The sequence below is a fragment of the Melanostigma gelatinosum genome (assembly GCF_949748355.1).
Source record: "Melanostigma gelatinosum genome assembly, chromosome: 9".
Taxonomy (NCBI): Eukaryota; Metazoa; Chordata; class Actinopteri; order Perciformes; family Zoarcidae; genus Melanostigma; species Melanostigma gelatinosum.
Window position 1 is genome coordinate 20,463,549 of NC_136642.1, and position 21,194 is coordinate 20,484,742.

The 21,194-nt window shown below is 44.9% G+C and overlaps 1 protein-coding gene across 9 annotated transcripts in view; it reads right to left on the reverse strand.

The window, feature by feature from the left end:
• Positions 1-21,194, reverse strand: part of plecb (plectin b) — a 101,484-nt gene that overhangs the window by 53,483 nt on the left and 26,807 nt on the right. For 5 of the 9 annotated variants that reach the window (XM_079274930.1, XM_079274928.1, XM_079274929.1 and 2 more), the window contains exons 1-2: positions 4,821-4,967; positions 490-4,671 (exon numbers count right to left, since the gene is read on the reverse strand). The exons of 2 other annotated variants lie outside the window; for them this stretch is intronic. In XM_079274930.1, the coding sequence (XP_079131056.1) occupies positions 490-4,636 (4,147 nt within the window). In that variant the 5' untranslated portion in view covers positions 4,637-4,671; positions 4,821-4,967. Of the gene's footprint in view, positions 1-489; positions 4,698-4,820; positions 4,968-21,194 lie in introns of those variants that run through there. 2 more of the 9 variants (XM_079274931.1, XM_079274926.1) reach the window with 2 other exon arrangements.

Below are 21,194 nucleotides of genomic sequence, written 5' to 3' on the forward strand. Positions count from 1 at the left end.
AAGTATAGCTTTATAAACAGCTTTTAAGTATAGCGTTTACCTGAGATTATGTGATAATGCCAGTGGGAAATCTGCCAGTGTGTCACTGATCTATTTTAACACACGGATAATTAAATCCCAGACACATCTCAACTGACTCTTCTCACCAGCTCACTGAAACCACTCCTAAAGAGAGAAAGCCTCTCATCCACATCGCAAAAGTAGAGGCTCTGTAGCGTGTAACTTTAAGCCATGAACTGTACTCAAATCACCCCAAAATAACACTTTAGAAGAGAAGTGAGAGACAGACAATTATGATCTTTGGAGTATGAACTGCTTTAAATACATGATAATGTGGCGGGGCAACAGATAAGCCCTCATCAAACACCCAACCTAAGACCTCCCACACTTCAAAGAAAGGTGAGATCCTAGCTGAGAGAGCAATTACACATGCAAAGCGAGAGTCGTGCAAGGTAGGAAGTTGGTTAATTGGCACGCATTCAAACAAACCTTCAACGAAGTGTGGCCATGTCTTCTCCTCTGGCTCATCCAGTGAGTGGTCCCAGGTTCCCTCAGGTGAGGCTCCTTGCACCCTGGACCCCGGCACAGCTGACAAAAGTGCCCGCTCGATGGCAATTTCTTCCAGAACATCCATGTCCAGTTCCTCGTCTTCATCCTCTTGTTGCACAGGTGGAGGAGGCGAGTGCTCCCCAGTGCCCTCTGGACTAATAACCTGTTGCACCTCGACTATCTCCTCAACCACTACAATCTTCCTCCTCATGGCTGCTTCGTCTGTATCAGGGTTTTCGGACTTGCAGGTGTGTCCTAGGGGAAGCTGGTCAAGCTGGGCAGCAGCGGGTTTGTCAGTGGCAGAGGGTGTGTCCTCCACCGAGTCTCTCTTCTTCTCTTCCTCCTGCTTCGAGGCCTTACCGAAAGAGAGCCCTTTCTCTGTGCTGCGCTCTGCTGCCTGACTGGCTGAATGTTGTGCAATTCTGGGAGGCTCCTCTTGCTTGCCGAGGGGGCTGGCCTGTGTCTGAGCTGCAGCTGCCTCTGCTCTCGCCGCTGGTGCTGCTGACGGTGATTCTCCGGCTGCGGGCGCTTCCCTCGCAGTGGAGGATGTTTTTGCTTTCGGAACCTCCCGCTTGATTCTTTCTGCGAAGAGCCCCGATGGCTCCACCTCCCCTTTGTCTGCCGGGGCCTCGCAGAGCACAGCTGCTGCCTGCCTGGCTTCCTCGCTGCACAGTCTTTTGGGAGTCTTCTTTGGAGAAACGTTCAGTTCAGTCACCTCAGTGACATTGCCGTCTTTAACTGTAGCCTTGGGTAATGATGTAATGTTAGAAGATGGGCAGGCCTCTGCTTCAGGCAAAAGCACAGGCTTTGTGTTTATGGTGTCTGATACTGTTGCCTGAGCCTGCTTTTTCCCTCTTCCTTTCTTTTTTCCCTTTGAAGATTCCTCTGCAGCTTTCCCTGTATTTATAAGGGATTTAGTGTCTGTGGGTTTCTGGGATTCTGGCGCTGCTGCAGGGCTTTTGCCCTCAGGTTTAGGACTTGCTTGTATGAGCTCCACTTGAGTTATTTTCTGCATAGTCACTGTTTCCACTTTAGTCACAGTCATTCCCTCATATTTCACTGACTCTGTGTGGGGCAATTTAGCTTTCAACTTGTCCTCAGAGCATGATGGTCCACGTGTTATTTTGCTGACACTGCTTCCCTCAACCTTCCCTTTTACTAGTGCATTGTCAGGAAGCTCCACTGGGGGCACTGCTGAAATCTGAGCTAATGGTAGTGATGCTACTTTAGAAATACTCTGGTCCTCAGTTTGTTTAGGGACTTCCATTAATGGCTTCCCTGGAATTTGTTTAGGCACTTCCTTTATTTCCCCCCCATCCCTATCTATTTTAGCCTGAGCCGTATATTTCTCTGCAGGTCCCTCAGTCTTTATGCTGGTACACATGCTCAGTGGCTCTGAGGTAGTCAGTGGTGTGGGTTGGAGGATATTTTCAGCCACCTCCTCAGGTGTCTTGTCAACACTGGGTTTTTCCTTCTCCAACTTAAAGTCAGGCAGCTCCTCAGCATCGATAATCTTGGAACTCTCACCTGGAGATTTCTTTTTCTTCCTTTTTGATTTAGAGCTTCCCTCAACCATTTGTTTGGTTTCCCTAACCACCTCCGTGGTGGCAACATTTTGACTGAGTTGAGAGGATGTGACACCCTGTACTGAGACTTTAAGCACCTCTTCTGGCACTATTGTTTCATCGTTCTGGACATGAGGAGTCCCCTTTACATCAGTTCTCTCATGTTTTGTAATAATCTCCATTTCTGTAGCTCTCCCCTTAACGGGTTTTGCGTCTTCAGAACCGGCCATAGGTGCTGAGAGAGTCGTTGTACTAATGGTAGTTTTAACTTCGAGTACTGAGGACTCCGTCACTTTAGTAGTTTTCTGGGGAGCTTCATCAGTTTTGGGCTTTGCTGAGAGATTCACTGTGGTCACTTCAACATCAATGGGCTGCTGAGTGACTTTTACTTTAGATATCTCCTTTACTGACTTCCTGGTGATACTGCCAGGTGGTGGTTTGGTGGTCTCCTGAGTAACAGAAACTTCTGCAGTTTTCTTGGCCATCTCGTGATCTATTTTGGATTCAACTGGGGTCTTCACTTCTGCCAGTTTAACAGGTTCCTCATTGATCTTTGCCCTTTTAGGCTTCTCTTCATTGACAGGTTTTGTGATGACAGGGGTGGAAGTGGCATTGTCAGCAGGGGGTTTGGAGGTTTCCTGAGCAGCAGACACTGCAATAACTGTCTGGGCATTCGTGTCATAAGATGCTGTTTGAGCTGCAGCCTTGACCTCGGCAGACCTTACTGGAACCATAGTCACTTGTTTTGTCTTCTCTTCATTGAAATTTTTATTGACCAGTGTTGTAATGACAGGGGTGGAAGTGGCAGTGGCAGCAAGGATGTTGGAGGTTTCCTGAGTAGCAGACACCGTAATAACTGTCTGGGCCTTAATGTTATCAGTTGCAATTTTAGCTGAAGGCTTCACCTCTGCAGATTTAATTGGATCAACAATCACCTTTTTTGTTGTCTCTTCCTTGACATCCTTATTTGCAGGTTCTGTGACGACAGGGGCAGCACTGTCAGTGTCACTAAAGAGTTTGGAAGTTTCTTGAGGAGAAGCCATTGTAATAACTGTCTGGGCCTTCATGTTATCAGTTGCAATTTTAGCTGTAGGCTTAACCTCTGCAGATTTAATTGGATCAACAATCACCTTTTTTGTCTTTTCTCCCTTGGCATCCTTATTGGCAGGCTTTGTGACGACAAGGGCAGCACCGTCAGTGTCAGTAAGAAGTTTGGACGTTTCTTGAGCAGAAGCCGTGGTGATAACCGTCTGGGCCTTGATGTTATCAATTGCTGTTTTAGCTGAAGCCTTGACCTCTGCGGATTTAACTGGATCAACACCCTTTTTTGTTGTCTCTTCCTTGACATCTTTGGTGGCAGGTTTGGTGACGACAGGGGCAGCAGTAGCCGTGGCAGTAAGGAGATTGTTGGTTTCCTCAGCAGCCGGCATTTTAATAACTGTTTGGGGCTTTGCTTTATAATTTTCCATTTCAGCTGCAGCCTTGACCTCTGAAGGTGTAATCGGATCCACGATCACCTTTTGTGTCTTCTCCTCTTTGATCTTTGAATCAGGAAGCGTTGCGATAGCTGAATTGCTTGTTGCAACATAACCAGGCTTCCTGGAAGCTTTTTCATCAGCAATCTTGAGCTTCTCTTTATTTGTTTTAGGAGAAGAGGGTTCAGCTGTAATCTTTGATGTTGCAGCACCTGAAGCCACAGTTAATGGTAGGGCTGTCTTGGAGGACACTGATGTCAGAGTGGTCCGCGGCACATCCTGTTTCAAATCTGCTCTCTGAATCTGGAAAGACATTGGTGCCTTCTCCTTTTGGACTTCAGACACTCGTCTCTCCTGTGATGTAGCTGCTGGCTTCTCACTGCTCACATCAGGATGCTGACGAGAGACTCTTCTTACCTTGCTCTCCTCCATCACCGCTGCCTCACTTTTAAAGCTGTTCCCCCTCCTAAACAGAGGCTGAGACTGGTCCTCCACTTCCCATGATGCTTTTGGCCTGACTGGTTCCGCAGCCAGCGGACGGCCCCTAAACCTGGGGGTCCTATCAGAGTAGCTCTCCTTTTCTCCGGGACCCATCATCTGATGGCGGTAGCCTTGGCGCTCAGTCAGAGACTCTAGGCTCTCTGCTTCGCCCCTGCGGCCTGGCTTGGGAACATAAGATGTAGGACCTTCCACAGATTGGACCTGTGCAGCCCGGTGGCCAATGGCCAGGGTGGCGGCTGGCTTCCTGATCCTCTGCAGGGAGGCAGGGACAATCTCAGAGGGCAGGTGGAGGTAGTCACGGAGGTAAACAATGCCCTCATTGGTCAGGTACCAGTAGAAATGTCTCCAGGCAAATGTCTCCTTCACGTAGCCCCGAGACTTAAGAGACACCATGGAGCGGATTACTTGTAGGTTGCTCACACCTTCTAGCTCAGGGTGCTTGGTCTGAGGCCTCTTGTCCTTCTTGGCCACCATGACACCATCTTTAAACAGGGCCTCGTAGATGGCCCTCAGTTCCCTCAGGGGCATCAGCATTCCAGCAACCATTGTGCTTTATGTCAATGTAGACTCTCAAAGAAAAACTGAAAATCACAACATGAAAGGAACATAAATAAGACGATCTCACACCCTGTTGTTTAAAAGAATCCAGTGGCAAAACCGGCTGTCACATGCTTCTCAATTCAATTAGAAAAAAGTGGAAGAAGGAATCCTTGAAATCTTTTTATCTTACTTTATTTTCCTCGTTCTTGCCGATCCTTTGGATATCGTGAAGAAAAAAGAATATTCCTCTGTGAAATCGGACTTAAACAAAGTCAAACGTGGGCTGTTCCCCCCCCCCCTTACATTCAGCGTGGCTGGGAATGAACAGTCTCCGTTCTGCCGAGATGGCAATGACAGAATGGAAGCGGGAGCGTGGTGTGTGAGTGTGAGAGAGAGAGAGAGAGAGAGAGAGAGAGAGAGGCACACTTCTCAGTCAGACTCCTCCCACCTTTTCTCTCTATTTCTTAGGAAAAAACAGGCATGGAAAAAAATTCTCGCGAAAGTAAATAGTACAGCAGGTAGTAGGAAGCGAATAATAAAAGTCTACGCAATAAATTGATTGAAATCAAGAAAGCACAAAGTTAAACGAATGGAGCAACACACCTATGAAGTGTGTTTGAGCACATGTTCTGCAGCTCTGTGACTTCTACGGAGACGCCCCAACCACACACGAAAGCACACACCTCCGAACACACAATACGACCGGCAGATAAACACCCTTTGGTGTGTCTCTCACACACACACACACACACACACACACACACACACACACGCACACACACACACACACACACGCCCAGTAAATGGGCTGTTCTAAACAGGGATTAGTGTACAGAAAAGACAGTCATCCCCTTGGCATGCATCTATTCCTGAGCATCTCTGTAGCTCATCTATGTAGCTCATCATGTGCAAGGCGTCTAGTTTTACACATTTCCCGATCAGGTATCACTAGGGAACTTTTACTCTACGCACAAGGTGTGGTTTGGGGATCTCATGTCACACAGTCTTTTGAATGTGGAAAGAAAAAGATGACATTTTAAGAGAAAACATATAAATAACCATTAAAGTATTTTGGTATAGGGAGAAAACTGCCATGACAGTTTAACTGACACACAAGTAGTTTGAGAGAGAGAGAGAGAGAGAGAGCGAGAGAGCGAGAGAGAGAGAAAGAAAAGAAAGAGAACAAGAGAGAGAGATTCTATTCATGTCTGTTTGTTGGAGGGTCACCAAAACACCAAGTGAGGGAAATGACATAGACTAATAAGTGTTTCCCATTGCAGCTCATTAAAGTGATGCAACAGGCTGTAAAGCACCCTAAAGTTGTGTTGCTGCTTCAGACGGCTAACATTCAGGCTTCATGCCTCGACTTAGCTGGCAACCGAGATTCTGTCTTGCACAACTATATAAAGAGCTGCGCATTATAGCTAACCTTTCCAGCGCTCCCAGGAACATGCTATCAGATTTCTGTCCCCAGATCAGTTCTCTCTTCCGTACATCTGTCTCCCGTTCGTCTCTCTGTGTCAGTGAGTGTCCTCTCACGGTCACTGTCCAAGCCAAACTGGAAGGAAAAGTGACCATTGTTGGATAGAGCAGAGGAGTACATGTTCACTCATCCCAGTGAAAAAGTACACAGTACTGTGCTGGAACACAGCGATCCAGTTGCGAAATTGTGTGGCAGCGATGAAATGATGCATTCCGCCTGTTGGTTGAAACCACACACGCTATATTACACATCTAAACACTGGCTGAAAACTGTTTCCACTTTGTTTGCCATGGCAACAGTCAAACGAAGTGAGCCAGTTCTGAGTAAGCCACATGTCCGCTTGCTGGGCCGAAGTGGAGCAGCGGGATGTAAATCTGTTCTCCTGGGCAGCTGGACTGAACTGTCATTAATCAGAGCTATTAATCAGAGCGATTTGCAAAGACACTGTGATCTGAAACAAACCAGTCAGCACATTGTCAAGCTTTTGATAGCAATTAAGAAAATAAAAAAATGATCCGAGGGCAAAATTATCGTCTTATGCGAATAGAACCACAGACAACTATTAAATATCAACATGATAAAAACTGTTTTTGGCAGTACTGTGGTGACACTTGTGTCTACTAATAGTGTCATGAAAAAAATTCCTGTCAGTCAACACTTCTTTAGCATCCATCTAGTCAGACTCGTAGGTGATGCCTCAGGACTCAGGCCATGTGCGTACTCCACCTACAGCAGGTATGCTCTGAAACATCCCTCCAGGGCTTCCATCTTCTGTGGTGGCGCTTGTGAAGTTAATGATTCAGATTAATGGCTTGGAGGAGTTTTTAGTAGAGGAACAAAGGTATACTCAGGTTCATGGTACAAGACAGGCATTCGTCTGTATTACGAAACAAATGTTTTATCACTGACTTGCTGCAGTTTGCCTTACATTGAAACAGAGGCGGTGGCGGTGGTGGTGGCAGCTGGTTCAAGCTGGCTGTGTGTGAATCTGCAAGTTTGGGCTTAAATAAGCATATACAAGTGACATGAGAATGATCCTGAAGCATTTTATTGCTCAACCCATTTGGTTTTTGTGGCACACTGCTGAATGTCTAGCTGGCAGTTATAGAGGTCAATGCAAAACAATATAAGGACCTTATCCAAACAGACAATAACCAAATACATCAGCCCCAATCATACGACAGTCAACTACTGGTAAGTGTTAAAATCGTGAGGGGGGGGGGGGGGGGAGTAATCTGCATCACCATGCATGGTGCTTTGATCTCCTGGCCCCATATCAGTGTGATTTCATGCACAAAGTGTTCAGTGAACTTCAAACTTCCCACAGTGGCCCGTATTCTGGCTTGAGGCCCAGTCCCCTTCAGCCATCCAAATATGAAATATGCCCAGCTTCAAGAGGAATACAGTATCACCGGGCCTGACAAACCTGGCTATGAACACGGTGCTGCTGCTTTTTACAGCGACCTGGTGGTTACAATAGCTGTGTGAAGGTGTGAGGGTGGCGGTAGCAGCATAATAAATGATTAGAAATAGATTCTCAGAAGGGAACGCTCACTATAGAGCTAATACGGTCCGATTTCATTCAGTCTATTAACAGCAGACAGCTGCAAATGGAAACATGATTTGATTGATTGAAGGAGGTAAAGTAGTAATAAAACTTTGGGGACGAATAGATTCCTAGTTAAGAGCCCACTTCTGCTTTGATGAGTCAGACCTCCACAAGTCCCAGAATAGACTTGTCACCACCAAACCTGCTGCCTCTGGTTCTAATGGTCTTGCACTCGTGCCCTCCATTCTGATATCAGATCCAAGCCACTCCAGCCACTTCCAGGGAAAGCAAAGGTCAGCAGAGCCTTTTCTTGCCCACTAATGTGTACGCTGACATTACCAGGAGTTAGCGCGAAGTTAGCGCGAAGTCACACCTGTGCCGACACTGAAGACCATGTCAGAGCAATTGGGTCCTCCGAATGAATGACACATGCAATTCTCGCGTACGGGTTAGCTTCATACACGACTATCAAGTTGTTACGGTTTACAGTACAGTTTAATTGAGATTTTTTAAAGCAGGGACAAATGGAATACGTCTCTGCCATCTGCCAGCCACTGATGATGCACTGACTCTTTCTAGCTGAGCAGCAGGAACTGATTCTCCCACAGCGCTACACGCTGACCTGAAAATACGGTTTAAAAAATTTGGCACATATGATATCGCATGAGGTGGATAGAAACACAGAAAGGGATTTGAACATCTTTTTGGAAGGGTGGCTCCCAAATCATGACATGCACTTTTGTGTTAGTGAAGAGTCATTCTGCAATGCACGGGAGTTCCCTTTTAATTAAATAGCCGATATTCATTTGAGGAGCTTGTCCCCTGGATGGATATAGTGCAGCGAGTGACCCCCTCAGTCGGGGTCAGCTGTGGCCCCTGACAGGGCTGACGCTTTTTAGATCACAAACACCTCTGACCCAGTAACCTGCTAAAGTTAGACATTGTTGTAAACAGCTATATATGGAGGCGGGGGTTGTCCTCACAGTAATTATCGGTTGTCCCACTCGGCAATTTTGTCTTTTTTCTATAAGAAAATATCAATAAAATAAATATTAACAATTATTTTACTGATATCACATGTTTGCAGCTTTAAGTGTGGAGTAAAGAGAACAGTCAAGATCTTTTTTAGCCATGCTAGGAATCTGTTGGGCTGTTGCACGGTTGGTCGGTCGACCACATATATTAGTCACAACTCAAATATCTCAACAGCTATTGGATGGATTTCGCCAAATATATTCTTGGTCCCAAGAGGAAGAAGTGGACTGACTTTGGTGTCTTGCCTCTTCCTCTAGTGCCTCCATAACATTGACTTGGACCTCTAAAGACATTTCCCATCAGCCTCAGCTGTATTTTGTGTTTAGCCCTAATGTGAGCATGTTAACACGCTAAACTAAAATAACTGACATGGTACAACTGCAGTGGCTTGGGTCTGGAAGAATATTACTGAAGCATGTTGACATGAGCATTTAGCTCGAAGCACCACTGTGCCTAAGTACAGTCTCAAAGAGCTGCTAACATAGTTTTTAAATGTGGCCGCAGTAAAAAGGCTGAATCCACAAAATTGGTCATATCTTTTCATACTCAATTTCATACTTAGAATTAACCAGGGCCTAAAGATTTAAGTTGTGTCACATTGTTCAGATTGAAAAGCCCTCAGGGACACGTTTGTGATTTGGGAGCTCTATATAAACTTTACTCGTTGACTTGACAGTCGGAACATGCCGATTGGCGGCATGTGAGGCCTTAATCTCGACAGTGTCATAAGTGCTTGTACAAGCAGAGAAAGTAGCCTTTGAAATGCAAGATGGACGAAGCTGCAAGGATTAACCCCACTGCACTGACTGGCCCCGGGCCACTCTGTGCGTAATTGGGGCGCTCTAGTGGTTAAACATTGGCGATTTGTTGGGGAACTGTGAGTTGCATGCCAAAAGGGACAAGAGATCATTTGAGGGGTGGCCAGTACACAAATAAAAAACTTTTCATACTCTTTCACCAAACACAAACACACAGAAGTGTGTTAAACCACAGAATGGCTTCAGACAAAGCACTGTGTGTTAGAGGCTGGTGTGCATGAAACAAGCCAGCGAAAGTAAATAATCAACTGTTCTTTGATAGTAAAAACAAGGAGGAGCAAATTACAGTAGGAGGAAAATTCTTTGCTGTGTTTCAGAGCAGAGGGGCAAGAACAATAGACAAAGTAATGGTCTGAAATCAATCAAGACGCCATAGGAAGTGTTCTTGCTGCTTTGCCAAAGCTTTTTCTTGCCCCGTAAATATCTTTGGAGTTGTATAAGGCTCGTTAAAAGCAATTGTGGATGAAGACATCTTTGTTTCATAAACGAAAGTCTGTGTAACGGTGTAAAAGTAAAAGAAAATGTCAGCAGAGTCGTTTTTTTTAAAGCTAAGCTATATAAAACCATATTGACGTCACAAGGAGAATAGCCTACTGTGTGAGCAGAAGAAAAAAAAAAGGCAACTCTTGGCTTTTGTCTGACCAGTATACGCATAAGTGCACATGGAAAATCTATAAACCGATGTGCGCTTGAGGTAAATATGACAGGCCCCGCTTGTGTCCTCGACTTCTTCGAGTCACGGATCACACCGACTTCTCCTTTTCCAGAGTGGAAAGAAATGAAGTCACAGATTATGCATCCCTTCACCCTCTTTACCGACCAAAAATAAGCAGGAGCCCCCGAAAGGACTGCCAAGTCCCTTTCATCCTTACTCTCTCTCTCCAACAAGCTGTCATGTCATGTGTTAGTGGTGGGGTCTCTATGTGTCCAGCCTCACAACGCCCCCTGCAGCCTCTCAGACTTGGACGGGAGCCCACCCATGATGGGGGGCAAATGAGGACGAACTGGAATCAGGATCTGTAACGTGACAGATTGTCCATGTCTAACAGGAACGGCATCGTCCGTGGATAATAATAGATAATATTCCCTATGATTGATGCAGAGGAGGCCAAAGTATTCCTTGCCCCACCATTCTACATCCATTCTACACAGCACCTATATTCTGCTTTTTGACCGCAGGAGGAAAATGTTTCTTTTCATTCTCGAATAGAAATCAGCTTTCGGTGGGATTTCTGCAAACAGCCACAGACTACAAAACTCTCTGTGTTGCAAACAAGTTCCAGCAGTGGGATCTGCACAGAAAATTCAAACCAGCCCTCGACTCTCTTGTTCTTTCTCCTCTGTGACAGCGGGTCGCCAGCTCAGCTAGACGGCAGCCAGGGATCAGAATCAGCATGCAAGAGAGGTATTACGCAACTTAGGTGCTAGAAAAGGCTCAACTATTGACGAGTAAGACGAATCCTCGACATGCGCAACTCCCAATTTAACTCGCCAGCTTCCAAAGTGTGAAAAATTAGTTGCTACTTGTATGTGGCCACGCCTCTTCATCCGACCAATGCTGACAACCATTCACTCGCTGCACCCTGCCTCCCTTTCCTGTATCGATTCATGATCAATGTTTGCCACCTACCTTTCTTCGGGCTGAGCCAGAACCGATCTCCAAGAGGATCTCCTCTGTCCATGCTGCTTTGATCTGATCGCACAAAGGCCTCGGTGGCATCGACAAAACACAACACCTTGTTTTCTGCTTCCACCACCCAGTCAACACCACACTGCTACTCCTTATTTTCACCCTCGTGAGACACGCTGCCCATCCAGCGGAACAACAGGGCACGCAAGATGGGTCTAAGAGAGAGGAGGAATGGGAGTGGAGGGGTACATTCAGGGTAGGGAGGGTGTTTGTGAGAATAAGAACAAGGGAATCTTTTCATCTGTGGCCCATAAATGCAGAGGAACATCTACACCATAAATTTGAGAGGCCTTGCCAGCCTGGACACATCCTCTCTGCTACCCCGGATACCCTGCGCCATGTCCCATACATCCCAAGGCGCCCACGCTTTATTCTGACAGCGGCTAAGTGGGGAGATACACACTGGGCGCCTTGTTTGAGAAACCTCACAGATTACAGCCCCAGACGTTAAAATGAAGTGTGGACACTGGATGAAAAGGGAGAACAAAGAAAACCAGATGGAGAAACACAGAAGACAAAGAACTAATCGCCGGACTGCAAAAATCACTACCAAGGCATCCACAAGAAAGCCAACAACAACTCTGGCTCTGTCTTCTTTCTTGGTTTATGGGGAGCAATTAAGCTTTTTGTGAGTCGTTAAAGGCCGGTGAGTTAATCTTAGAGCTGGAGACAAGTATTAGGGAACCAAAAAGAACAGACCCGCCAGAGCTCCTATGCAAATTTCCTTTTTAGTGTGCTAATGGTGTAACCGTATTTCAAGAGCGCGAGAGATCACAGGCAATAGCTAATACGGTTTAGCCGTTATCAATGCTGGCTTGATTCCAATGAGTGCAGTTGGGCCTGAGGGGTAGACCAAGAGATAAAGCTCAGACGGAGCTTCACTCGATACACTGCAGCACTTTGTTCAGCCTCATTTGTAAACCTGTCAAAGCATAATCCTCCTGGTTATGTCAAAATGACAATGTGGCCCCTTCCTTGGCCCTTGACATACATGACTAGATGAGCTGTCCCTGTGTTGTGTGGGCATCCTACAGCGACTGCCTGTGAAAGACTGTTCTCAATGTTGTGGCTGCAATACATAGAAAAGTAAAAAGAGCTGTGCTCTTTAAAAGTGCTATAAAAAAACCTTGCATCCCTAACATATATTAGTGATTTATAATAATGATTTCAATATCAAAAAGTACGTGAAAAGTATGCAAAAAAGTGCATGTGAGTATCGTATGAAGAGAAACTAAAATAAAATGTGATTTGGAATTATGCTTAAATGGAGGTTGACCTTCACAAAATGGAGCTCCAGTCTGGTTGGTGAGGAGGGTGTAAAATGGCTGGAAGGGAGCGGCAGGTCTGGCAGTGCCAGCCGGGACCAGCCGGTTTGTTAGGCCAGAGCGGGCAAGCTCGTTCACTCTTCCTCTAAACTGTGTTTGTATGAAAGTAGAGGAAACATCTGAGCGAATATGAAAACATGTCCCAAACAATGAAACAAAGTCACGTTTTAGGGATAAAAGAAGAAGAAGAAGAAGAAAAAAAAAGACTATTTGCACGATGACTCAGCGTCTGCAAACCACACATGGGTGTGGCCATGCCGGGCTTTGGTCGCTGTAGCAACACCGCCCACAGGTTATTCAAATACCATGTGGCCGTCCACGGTTGAGGCCTCCGGGAAACGTGGGCCTGCTGCTGCTGCCACGGGCAACCAGCTGTCAAACAACAAAACTCGACAAAGCTCAGACTTTCCTGACTGGCTGCCACAAATGTGAGGATTTGCATTGTAACCTGAAGAGGCTGAGCTTTATATTTAGACAGGCATCCTGACGATCAGCCTCTAATTGTACCCACGCAAACAAAATACAGGTTACTCCTCCCGTACACACACACACATGCCCCCCCCCCCCCACACACACACACACACACAGGTGATTTATTATCCTCACTACCATAAAGCGGCTCCATCTGGAGAGAATGAATCGGTTGCATTCTTTCTTTCCTCAGAGTGGAGAGGGGGAAAAAAAGTGACCGCACGAGCGGCTCCGTTCACAAAAGAAAGACCTGCAGTAGTCTGTTTGTGGCTGAGAAAGGAAAAGGCCTATTCTCCCATAATGCAGTCCTGTTTCAGACAGCGGGTGACTCGCCATCATTATAATCTCTGTGACATTCATCAACTGAGCTGAACCACCCACAACAGGGCTCTTGTAACTCCATCGTGTGGGAAAGAAACACAACAGACGTGGCATTTTGAATCAATGCTGCTGCTCTTTGGACTGAAGCGCTGACGGTTGACATATTTCCAACGCGCAAGACAGTCACCAGGACTCTGCCTCAGAGCGGCCCCGTGGAGCTTAGAAGTGTGTTTTATCTGATGCACACAACGCAAGACTTCACTTCCTGGATTCCTGTCGCCTGAGAGGCGAGGACAGACCGCTGCCATGCGGTAGCATAGCAGACAGGTATGAAGAAACGAAAGGTGTCCATGTGGGGGAAATGAACACATGATAATTAATAAACACATTCCATCAACAGGCTTTGCTCTTTCAGTCGTGTACTCCAACAACTACAGGAATGCGCTCTGCTTGTCCGAATGACAGCCCATGTGCAGCAGAATATAATTACTGGAGTAAAAAAAAAAATACAAATGTAACCCAACGTGTCCTTTCATGCAACGATGTGACCAAAATATACACATCCTGGCACCTATGGAGCACAACAACTCATGCAGCACTGAGTCTGTGCTTGCCACTAAACCACAATAACAACAGGAGATAGTATGTCATGCAGGAGCAGAGCTTCACCCAGTGGGTGGAGTGAGATATTATAATTGATCACTTTTGAATTATTAAGTTCTAATTATAGCCATAGGGTTGAATTATTATTTTTTTTTTCACACAGCATTGTCTGAGACTGGCGAGAGTCCAAGGCAGAAACGCTGGGAAAATAATACACCACACCCAGAGCTGCTCTGCTACAGCATTAATAAAATATGAGGTCTGTTCAGATGCATGTTCAAAGTACAATACCCTGGAGGCAACGAGAACACCTACACTAAGCCACATGATCGAGTTTCCAGTTGACATGTTGCAAATGTATTATTTAACATAGGCTATTCATGTCCACGGTTCAAGTGTCCTCACTGCCGCAGGAGATGGCATTTTGCTTTCCTCTTCCCTCGTCCTTATCGGCACGGCTAAAGCTGACTCCACATCCTGTTTTCACACCGGGACGCCTACAAATCAAACTCCTGCCTTTGAGAGAGAATAACAGTCCAAACAATGGGCGGCTTGTTTTTCCAAACTGTCATAAAAGCCAGTGAGCGGGGGCTGCTCCAACATTGAACAATACAGTGGAGTCTTTTAGCACTGTTCTATGAAAGCCCAGAGAGGTAACAGTCAGTACAGTTCGTCCTTGAGGGCATGTGAGGACTAAACAGCAGGGTAGCTATACGGCCAGCAGCCTATCAGCTTACTCCCCTGACAAATCTGACAATTGATTTATGTCTTTCCAGCCTCCTCTCAGGATACAGTATGAGCTTTTAAAGATTTTACCGCAATCAATCCATGACTGAATGCACTGACAAAAAGGTGTGAGGACAGTTGTGTTGCTGGCACTCACACATATATATACAATTGCACGGCAGAAAAAGGCATACGACCAGGACACTCTTTGTAGCAAAACCCGAAGTCAGACAGCGACACATGTGCTGCAGGGGAATTAGATACGATACGAGTGTCTGATGGCTTTAAAAGCGGCATGCCCTTTGAAGGGAAAGCCAAACCAGTTGGATCAGCTTCAACCACGATGCACCTTGCTTTCTAAAGAGCATCCATGCGAGGTGTGACAAGGTCGTGGCGGGAGTGGTTACTCACCCTCGGGTGAAGAAATGTGAAGCCCAAAAGCTAGGGCGGAGAAATATCTGTAGTACTATCCATCACATGGTCAGTAAGGTCAAGTTTGCCAACATTGCGACACACGCACGCACACACACACACACACACACACACGCACAAAGATCTTGGCATTTTTGCTTTATGAGTAAAGTTCAGAGTAACTGAGCTGGCATTGTTGCCCCCCCCCCCCACCCTTCAATCACACGCCCACACATTCGTTTCAGCAACATTTGATGCTATTTCTCCTGTTGTCGCTCTACGTTCACTGCACAGCAGATATCAACATAAGCAGAAGCCCCAACAGAGTCTCCATGGCTCCTTAAACACCGTAAGAAAACATACCGTTCATACTTTCACCCAATGCTCTGTTATGGGGGCCAAGCTACACCCAGGTGTTAAAGGGCCCTCCGCTGGTTTATCAAACTGAGACAACAAGACTTCCAGATGTACTTCTGAGGAAACCGATGGCCTGTGAGGGCAGGTCTTGACCGAGCCCTTCTCTTTCAAGACCGCAAAAAAATAAAAAATAAAAGCATGGGCTGAAGTGAGTGTATGAGGGTTTCAAGTGTGTAGCACAGAATATCCATCACTGAACGAGTGATGCAACTATGTCGTTTAGGAAAATGTGACACTCAAAGCTCAAACAAGCGTCTCTTTCATAAATCCATGCGGTACTTATTGGTTCAGATATTCAGATGTTCCGGACCATCCTCCGGCAACAATGAAACCACAGAAGAAGAAGAGGCACTCACCTGAAAAAACAGACAGACAAAACAAAGTATGAGTGTAATCTCATCAGTGGTAAATAAAGATATGAGCTGTAGGCCATGTTACATAACAAAATACAAATGTGGGTGAAGTTACTACATCTCTCACAGACACATCTGTTGAACTGTAAACAAACTGTTCCAAGTGTGTTGCATTAAGCAGACACTTGCAAAGCCGTCAGTCAAACGGGAGCATTTCTTTCTCCACACGCTGGAGCACGAGTTACAAACTAATCACCACGTTTGAGCCTCGGGGGAAGTTTACGTCAGGTGAAAGGATTTTTGCACAAAAGGAGAGGAGAGATCTTGATCTCGGGAATCTTGCCCCACGGAGGATTAAGCAAGAATAATCCCTGGATGTGAACAACACATCCACGAGGCAAAGTCAAGTTAAACTGGCTAATATCACCATCTACTGGACAAAGAGAACAAAAGCAAGCGGTGTGCTGCAAAGCATGATGGTAAGTTACAAAGTATTTCAGCCGGGTCACCACACTCTCAACTATTTTAAATTCCTTTGCACCATACCTTTCAAACTCCAATTATGGCATACAGAATAATTCATGTGGACAAACTGAGACATTGATAACTTGTAAGATTTAATAATTATTTGGTGAGTGTCATAATTCATCAAGCACAGAGTGACATGTGTAAAGGGAACATTGGTCCTGAATATTCACAACCGGATCTGGTGTCGAAATCAATTATAATAGAGTTGCCAGTGGAGGAATGTAACTAAGTGCATTCACTAATACTACTGCAGGTAATGCGGTAAATTTAGGCAAATTTTCTCCTTTTACTCCTCTACATCTCAGAGGAAAATATTGTCCTTTTTCCTCCACTACATTTGTCCGACAGCTGCAGTTACTTTTCAGATTTCCATTCCCTTCCTGCCCAGTGAAAACCGTGCATCTCCAAATAAAGTTGTTATGAATATGAACATTTGTTATAAAACTGTAGGATGATGTGTTCCTTTATGTGTTGAGAAAATTCTCCTCCTTTTTAAGATTTTCTTTTTTTGCATTGTCACAAAGCTTTAAAACATGAATGTTTCGAATGTTGTTTTTTTTTCACAGATACGTGGTTCTCACAGGACAGCAGCGCGACCAACATACGATGATCTAATGGAATATGATGCGTTGCTGTTGATTAAACTATCTAACAGGACGTTCCCCACGTGAGCACCGGTGCAGTTTCCTGTGCGTATGAAGACCGGCTACCGACCGTCAGCCCTGCTCGTGTTTCCTTTGAGTAACCAACACCTGTTTTAAATCATCACCGTATGACATCTGCGATCTAAAAAAACCCGTCCGAGCAGCTGTCTGTCCCAGGTATCTATGGTGAATACTTGTGGTAAATATTTGGCGTAATAGCTTATTAGGTTATGGTGAGGATGATTACATTTTAGTGGGCAGCTTTTAAGGTTTTACTTGTTTTTTGGGGGGTCCCCCATGCTTCACATTCTGCAGCTCATTTTAAATGGTTATGTCTGCTTCAGAATATTCCACCGCAATAAACAAGAATCCAGCCACCTTATTACTTTATCTAGGACAGGGATATTTAACACTATGCAAGACTCATGTCTCTGTGAAAACACTGAACATTTTTCAGTTGAAATCACAGCCGATGATGAGGCTTAGGGTTGCAACCAACAACTCTTTTCATTCATTCAGCCAATCATTTGATCAATGTATCAATTCATTTGGTCTAAAATGAGTAAAACCTCCAGCAGTTTTCGGTGACGTCTTCAGGGTACCAACTTTTCTTTTATAACAGAAGTTGCACATTCATTTTTCTGTCAATCAATTGACTACTCATCCAGTCCCATTCCCGTTAATATAACAAACCATATAAGCATGATATGATGACATTAGGTAGTGTGTACGGTCGGAAATTTGTGCACAGAGGTGGCATATCACAGTGAAGAGAATCAATTAAAAAACTGTCTGACAAAATCTGAGATAGAGAAATCTACAGCAGTTACAGACATCATGTCCCATTATTTCTAGGTCAGAAAGCTGCCTTGTATCGCTCGTACGATAAGTGACATGTGATACCAACTGCTGCCAGAATCACGTCGTGTTGTGAGCTTGGGGACTCGTCAAATAAATATAAAATACAGAACAACAAGATGTGAGAGGAAGCATCTTGAAAGAGCAGTCAGACTCTCCCCTGGAACATCCCATGGTCACATTTCCCGGATGGACGGTCTGCTGTCGGATAGTGACATCTTCAAAATATGCGTATCAAGGACAACATCATGGGACAGGAAAGCATTATCTTTGTTCGGAAAGGGACTCTCAGAGCCATTTGTCATGGGATGGCATCCAGCCAGTGTTGGCCCTGCTTTCGGTTCATTAAGGGGGCATGTGTGTACTACAAAGTCTGACCAGGCAGAAAATGAGTGCAGTTGGTTCCTTATGATTAATTGTGTTAATTGCCTAAGTAGACCTTAGTTTAATGATGTCACTGTTTGTATCTGCTCTACTTTACTGAAGACTGTGAGATGTAGTTAAAAGCTGGAAAAAGATAGAAAGTAAGTGCACTCCCATGAAGTTGGATGACTTGCAAGAGACAGATTTCCAAAAAAAAAGAAAAGTTAAAATCACAGAAGCAAATGCCAAGATATCCTGACTTTTAGCTTTAAAAAAAACACTGAATCCTACAAATCCCACAATGCAACTCAGGAGTCAGTCAATAGATCTTTCCCTACTTCCCATCTCCACTAATAAATATTAGTTTGGTGTTTCAAACAGAACTCAAGATGACTCGATGACATCATGAGGGTATTTTTCCTCAGAAAACATTATTTCCACAAACTGAATAGAACTATGTAAAGTGTAATGACCTGTATGAGTGAAATAGTTGGAGTGCCACTTGCCAAAGACCAAAATTGTAAATAAAAAAAAGAAAGAAATGATACTATGCGTGGTGAAATTATGCAGTGATATCAACTCTTGGATGTCTGTAGCTCCTGTTTTGATACGCGCTCCTCTTTGGTTGCCCAGAATGCAAACTACCCCTATCCAGCAACAACCTAACACACATTCCACCAGTCAGTACAGCCCCAGAAACCTGCCCTTGGCTTTCACTCTCGCTCCTGCAGTGCCGGGAAACACCGATCACTGCCAGACAGACAAACCTCCACCGGACAGACACAAACACTAACTGACAGTGCCCTACTTCTTCTCGCTGTGTGGGAGGACTTTGAATCGTGCTGCGGCCTGATGGAAGCTCTCAGCGAGAAATTCGTCCTCGCTAATCCCAGAGAGTGCCACAGCAAAAAGGCCTTTGAGTGAGAGGAAGAATCCCTCCCCTGTGGGCTCGGCACTGAGAGTCAGCAGCACGGTAACATCGCAGTCAGCAAGAGCACACGGAGGGTAATATACGGTACTGCTCAGGCTGCTAAAACGGGGACATGAAGTGGCAAATTAGGGAGCCGCTAGTGAAGGGAAGAGAGTATATCTCTGTAGGACTGCACGGCCACAGTCAGCATCTATTCTGAGTTACACCTCGAAAGGTTTAATCCATCTTTGATGAGGCATTATGAGATTTCAATCTGTGGCAGAATAATAAAATATCCGTACCAAAAAAAACCAGATAGTAGATTATTAGTGCCAGTTTTGTTCATTGAGGTTTGGTTCCTGCAAAATGTCGCTCCTCCTCGAGAAGAATAAAACAAACAAACCCCTGAGAATTCTGGGAAAATAACGTGTTTTGAAGATCGGTATGAGGACATGTAACCTGCAGTCCCCTATACTATAGCACACACAGCCATTAGCCGCTTTGAAGCACGTTGTCTTGTGTTCCCCTGCAAGCACAGACAAGAAAAGCAAATAGGCAAAAACTAAATGTGGATGATACACTGATCCAGTGACAAACACAGCAGACAGAGAAGAAGATGCTCTTCAGGCGCTGTGGGGAAAACGGTATGTTGGTTCAAAATACCAACTGGTGTCAGGCTCACGAGGTCTTCTTCATGGTACCATCGTTTCCTTCCATGCATCTCTTCATGCATTATTGTGACCCTGAGCCATTCTACTCTACAGCAAGTCAAATACAGCGGAACTGCATTGGCCACATTTGATGTTGCTTTTGATTGACCTCACTACCCATGTTACTACCAGGTAAGGTGCTAAACCGAATACATTTACAGATTATCATTTTTGGTGAATTCAGTTTCATTTAGGGCTGCAACAATCACTTTCATTATCAATTAATGTGTAGATTGTTTTTTTTTACTGATTCTACAAAAAGGAAATCTCATAATAATAGTCTAATGGCTTGTTTTATCTGACCGACCATCTAAAACCAAAGGTATTCAATTTCTAATTATATAAAACAGATGAGAAAAGCTTGAACCAGCAAATTACTTAAACCATTACTAATATTGTTGACGATAATCAATTCAGCTGAACACCCGTCCCCTGAGGGTATACTCACTCCATTGTTGCATGGTTGCATAATGTCTGAGCTGCTGGAATATCTACTGTTACAATATCATATTCAAACATACTTTGTTTTTATGATGTTGTATACTATGCAGACAAAGTTATATTGGCAACCAAATAAACTTCCAGCTTACAGAACAAGTGACGCTCAGTGATAAAATAGTCTTCCCAGATACTCTCCATCACATGCACATATGTAAACATGCATCATGCAGTATGCATTATGCATTATGCATTATTATTCCGGACAAAATCTATTTGTCTGTATGTGATATTTAAGGTCATGATCTTGATATACTGTAAATCGAGATATCAATCGTATTACAGATGAAATAACCAAATGCTTTTGTCTTTTACAGGCTAATTCAGGAATACAAATAAATAAAATCCTGTCAGTGGAATGTTGCCATAAAGCAGTCCAGCTCACTGAGTTGCAACACATCCTGGTCTCAAGGCAACCAGAGACACTTGAGGGACAGCATCCCTCCAGTGTCATGGCAAAATCTGACGAGTGACACGTGTCCATCGTCACATGATGTGCCGTTTATCGTTGTGTTTTTCCAAACCAGACAAGTCATCATAGATTCAGACGAACACGTGCTACGCATTTACTGCTGCTTTATAGTCCGTGCAGTTCCACCCACAGCCTGAAAAACAAAAACCCTCTCCCCGTCTGCTCTCCACCTGTATCACTTTACCTGTTGGCTTCGCTACCCGTCTCCTTTCTCTCCTTTTCAGCTGCAGCTCTGTTCACTTAAAAGTACACGCAACGGCTCGCTTACCTTTGCCCGAGCAGAAGGACTCCATGCTGAACATTTGGAGCGAAGAACTTTGGAGCCTCAAGAGTTACCGCTGCGACTTTGCCCCCCTCTCCCTGACAGCGTTTCCTTCAC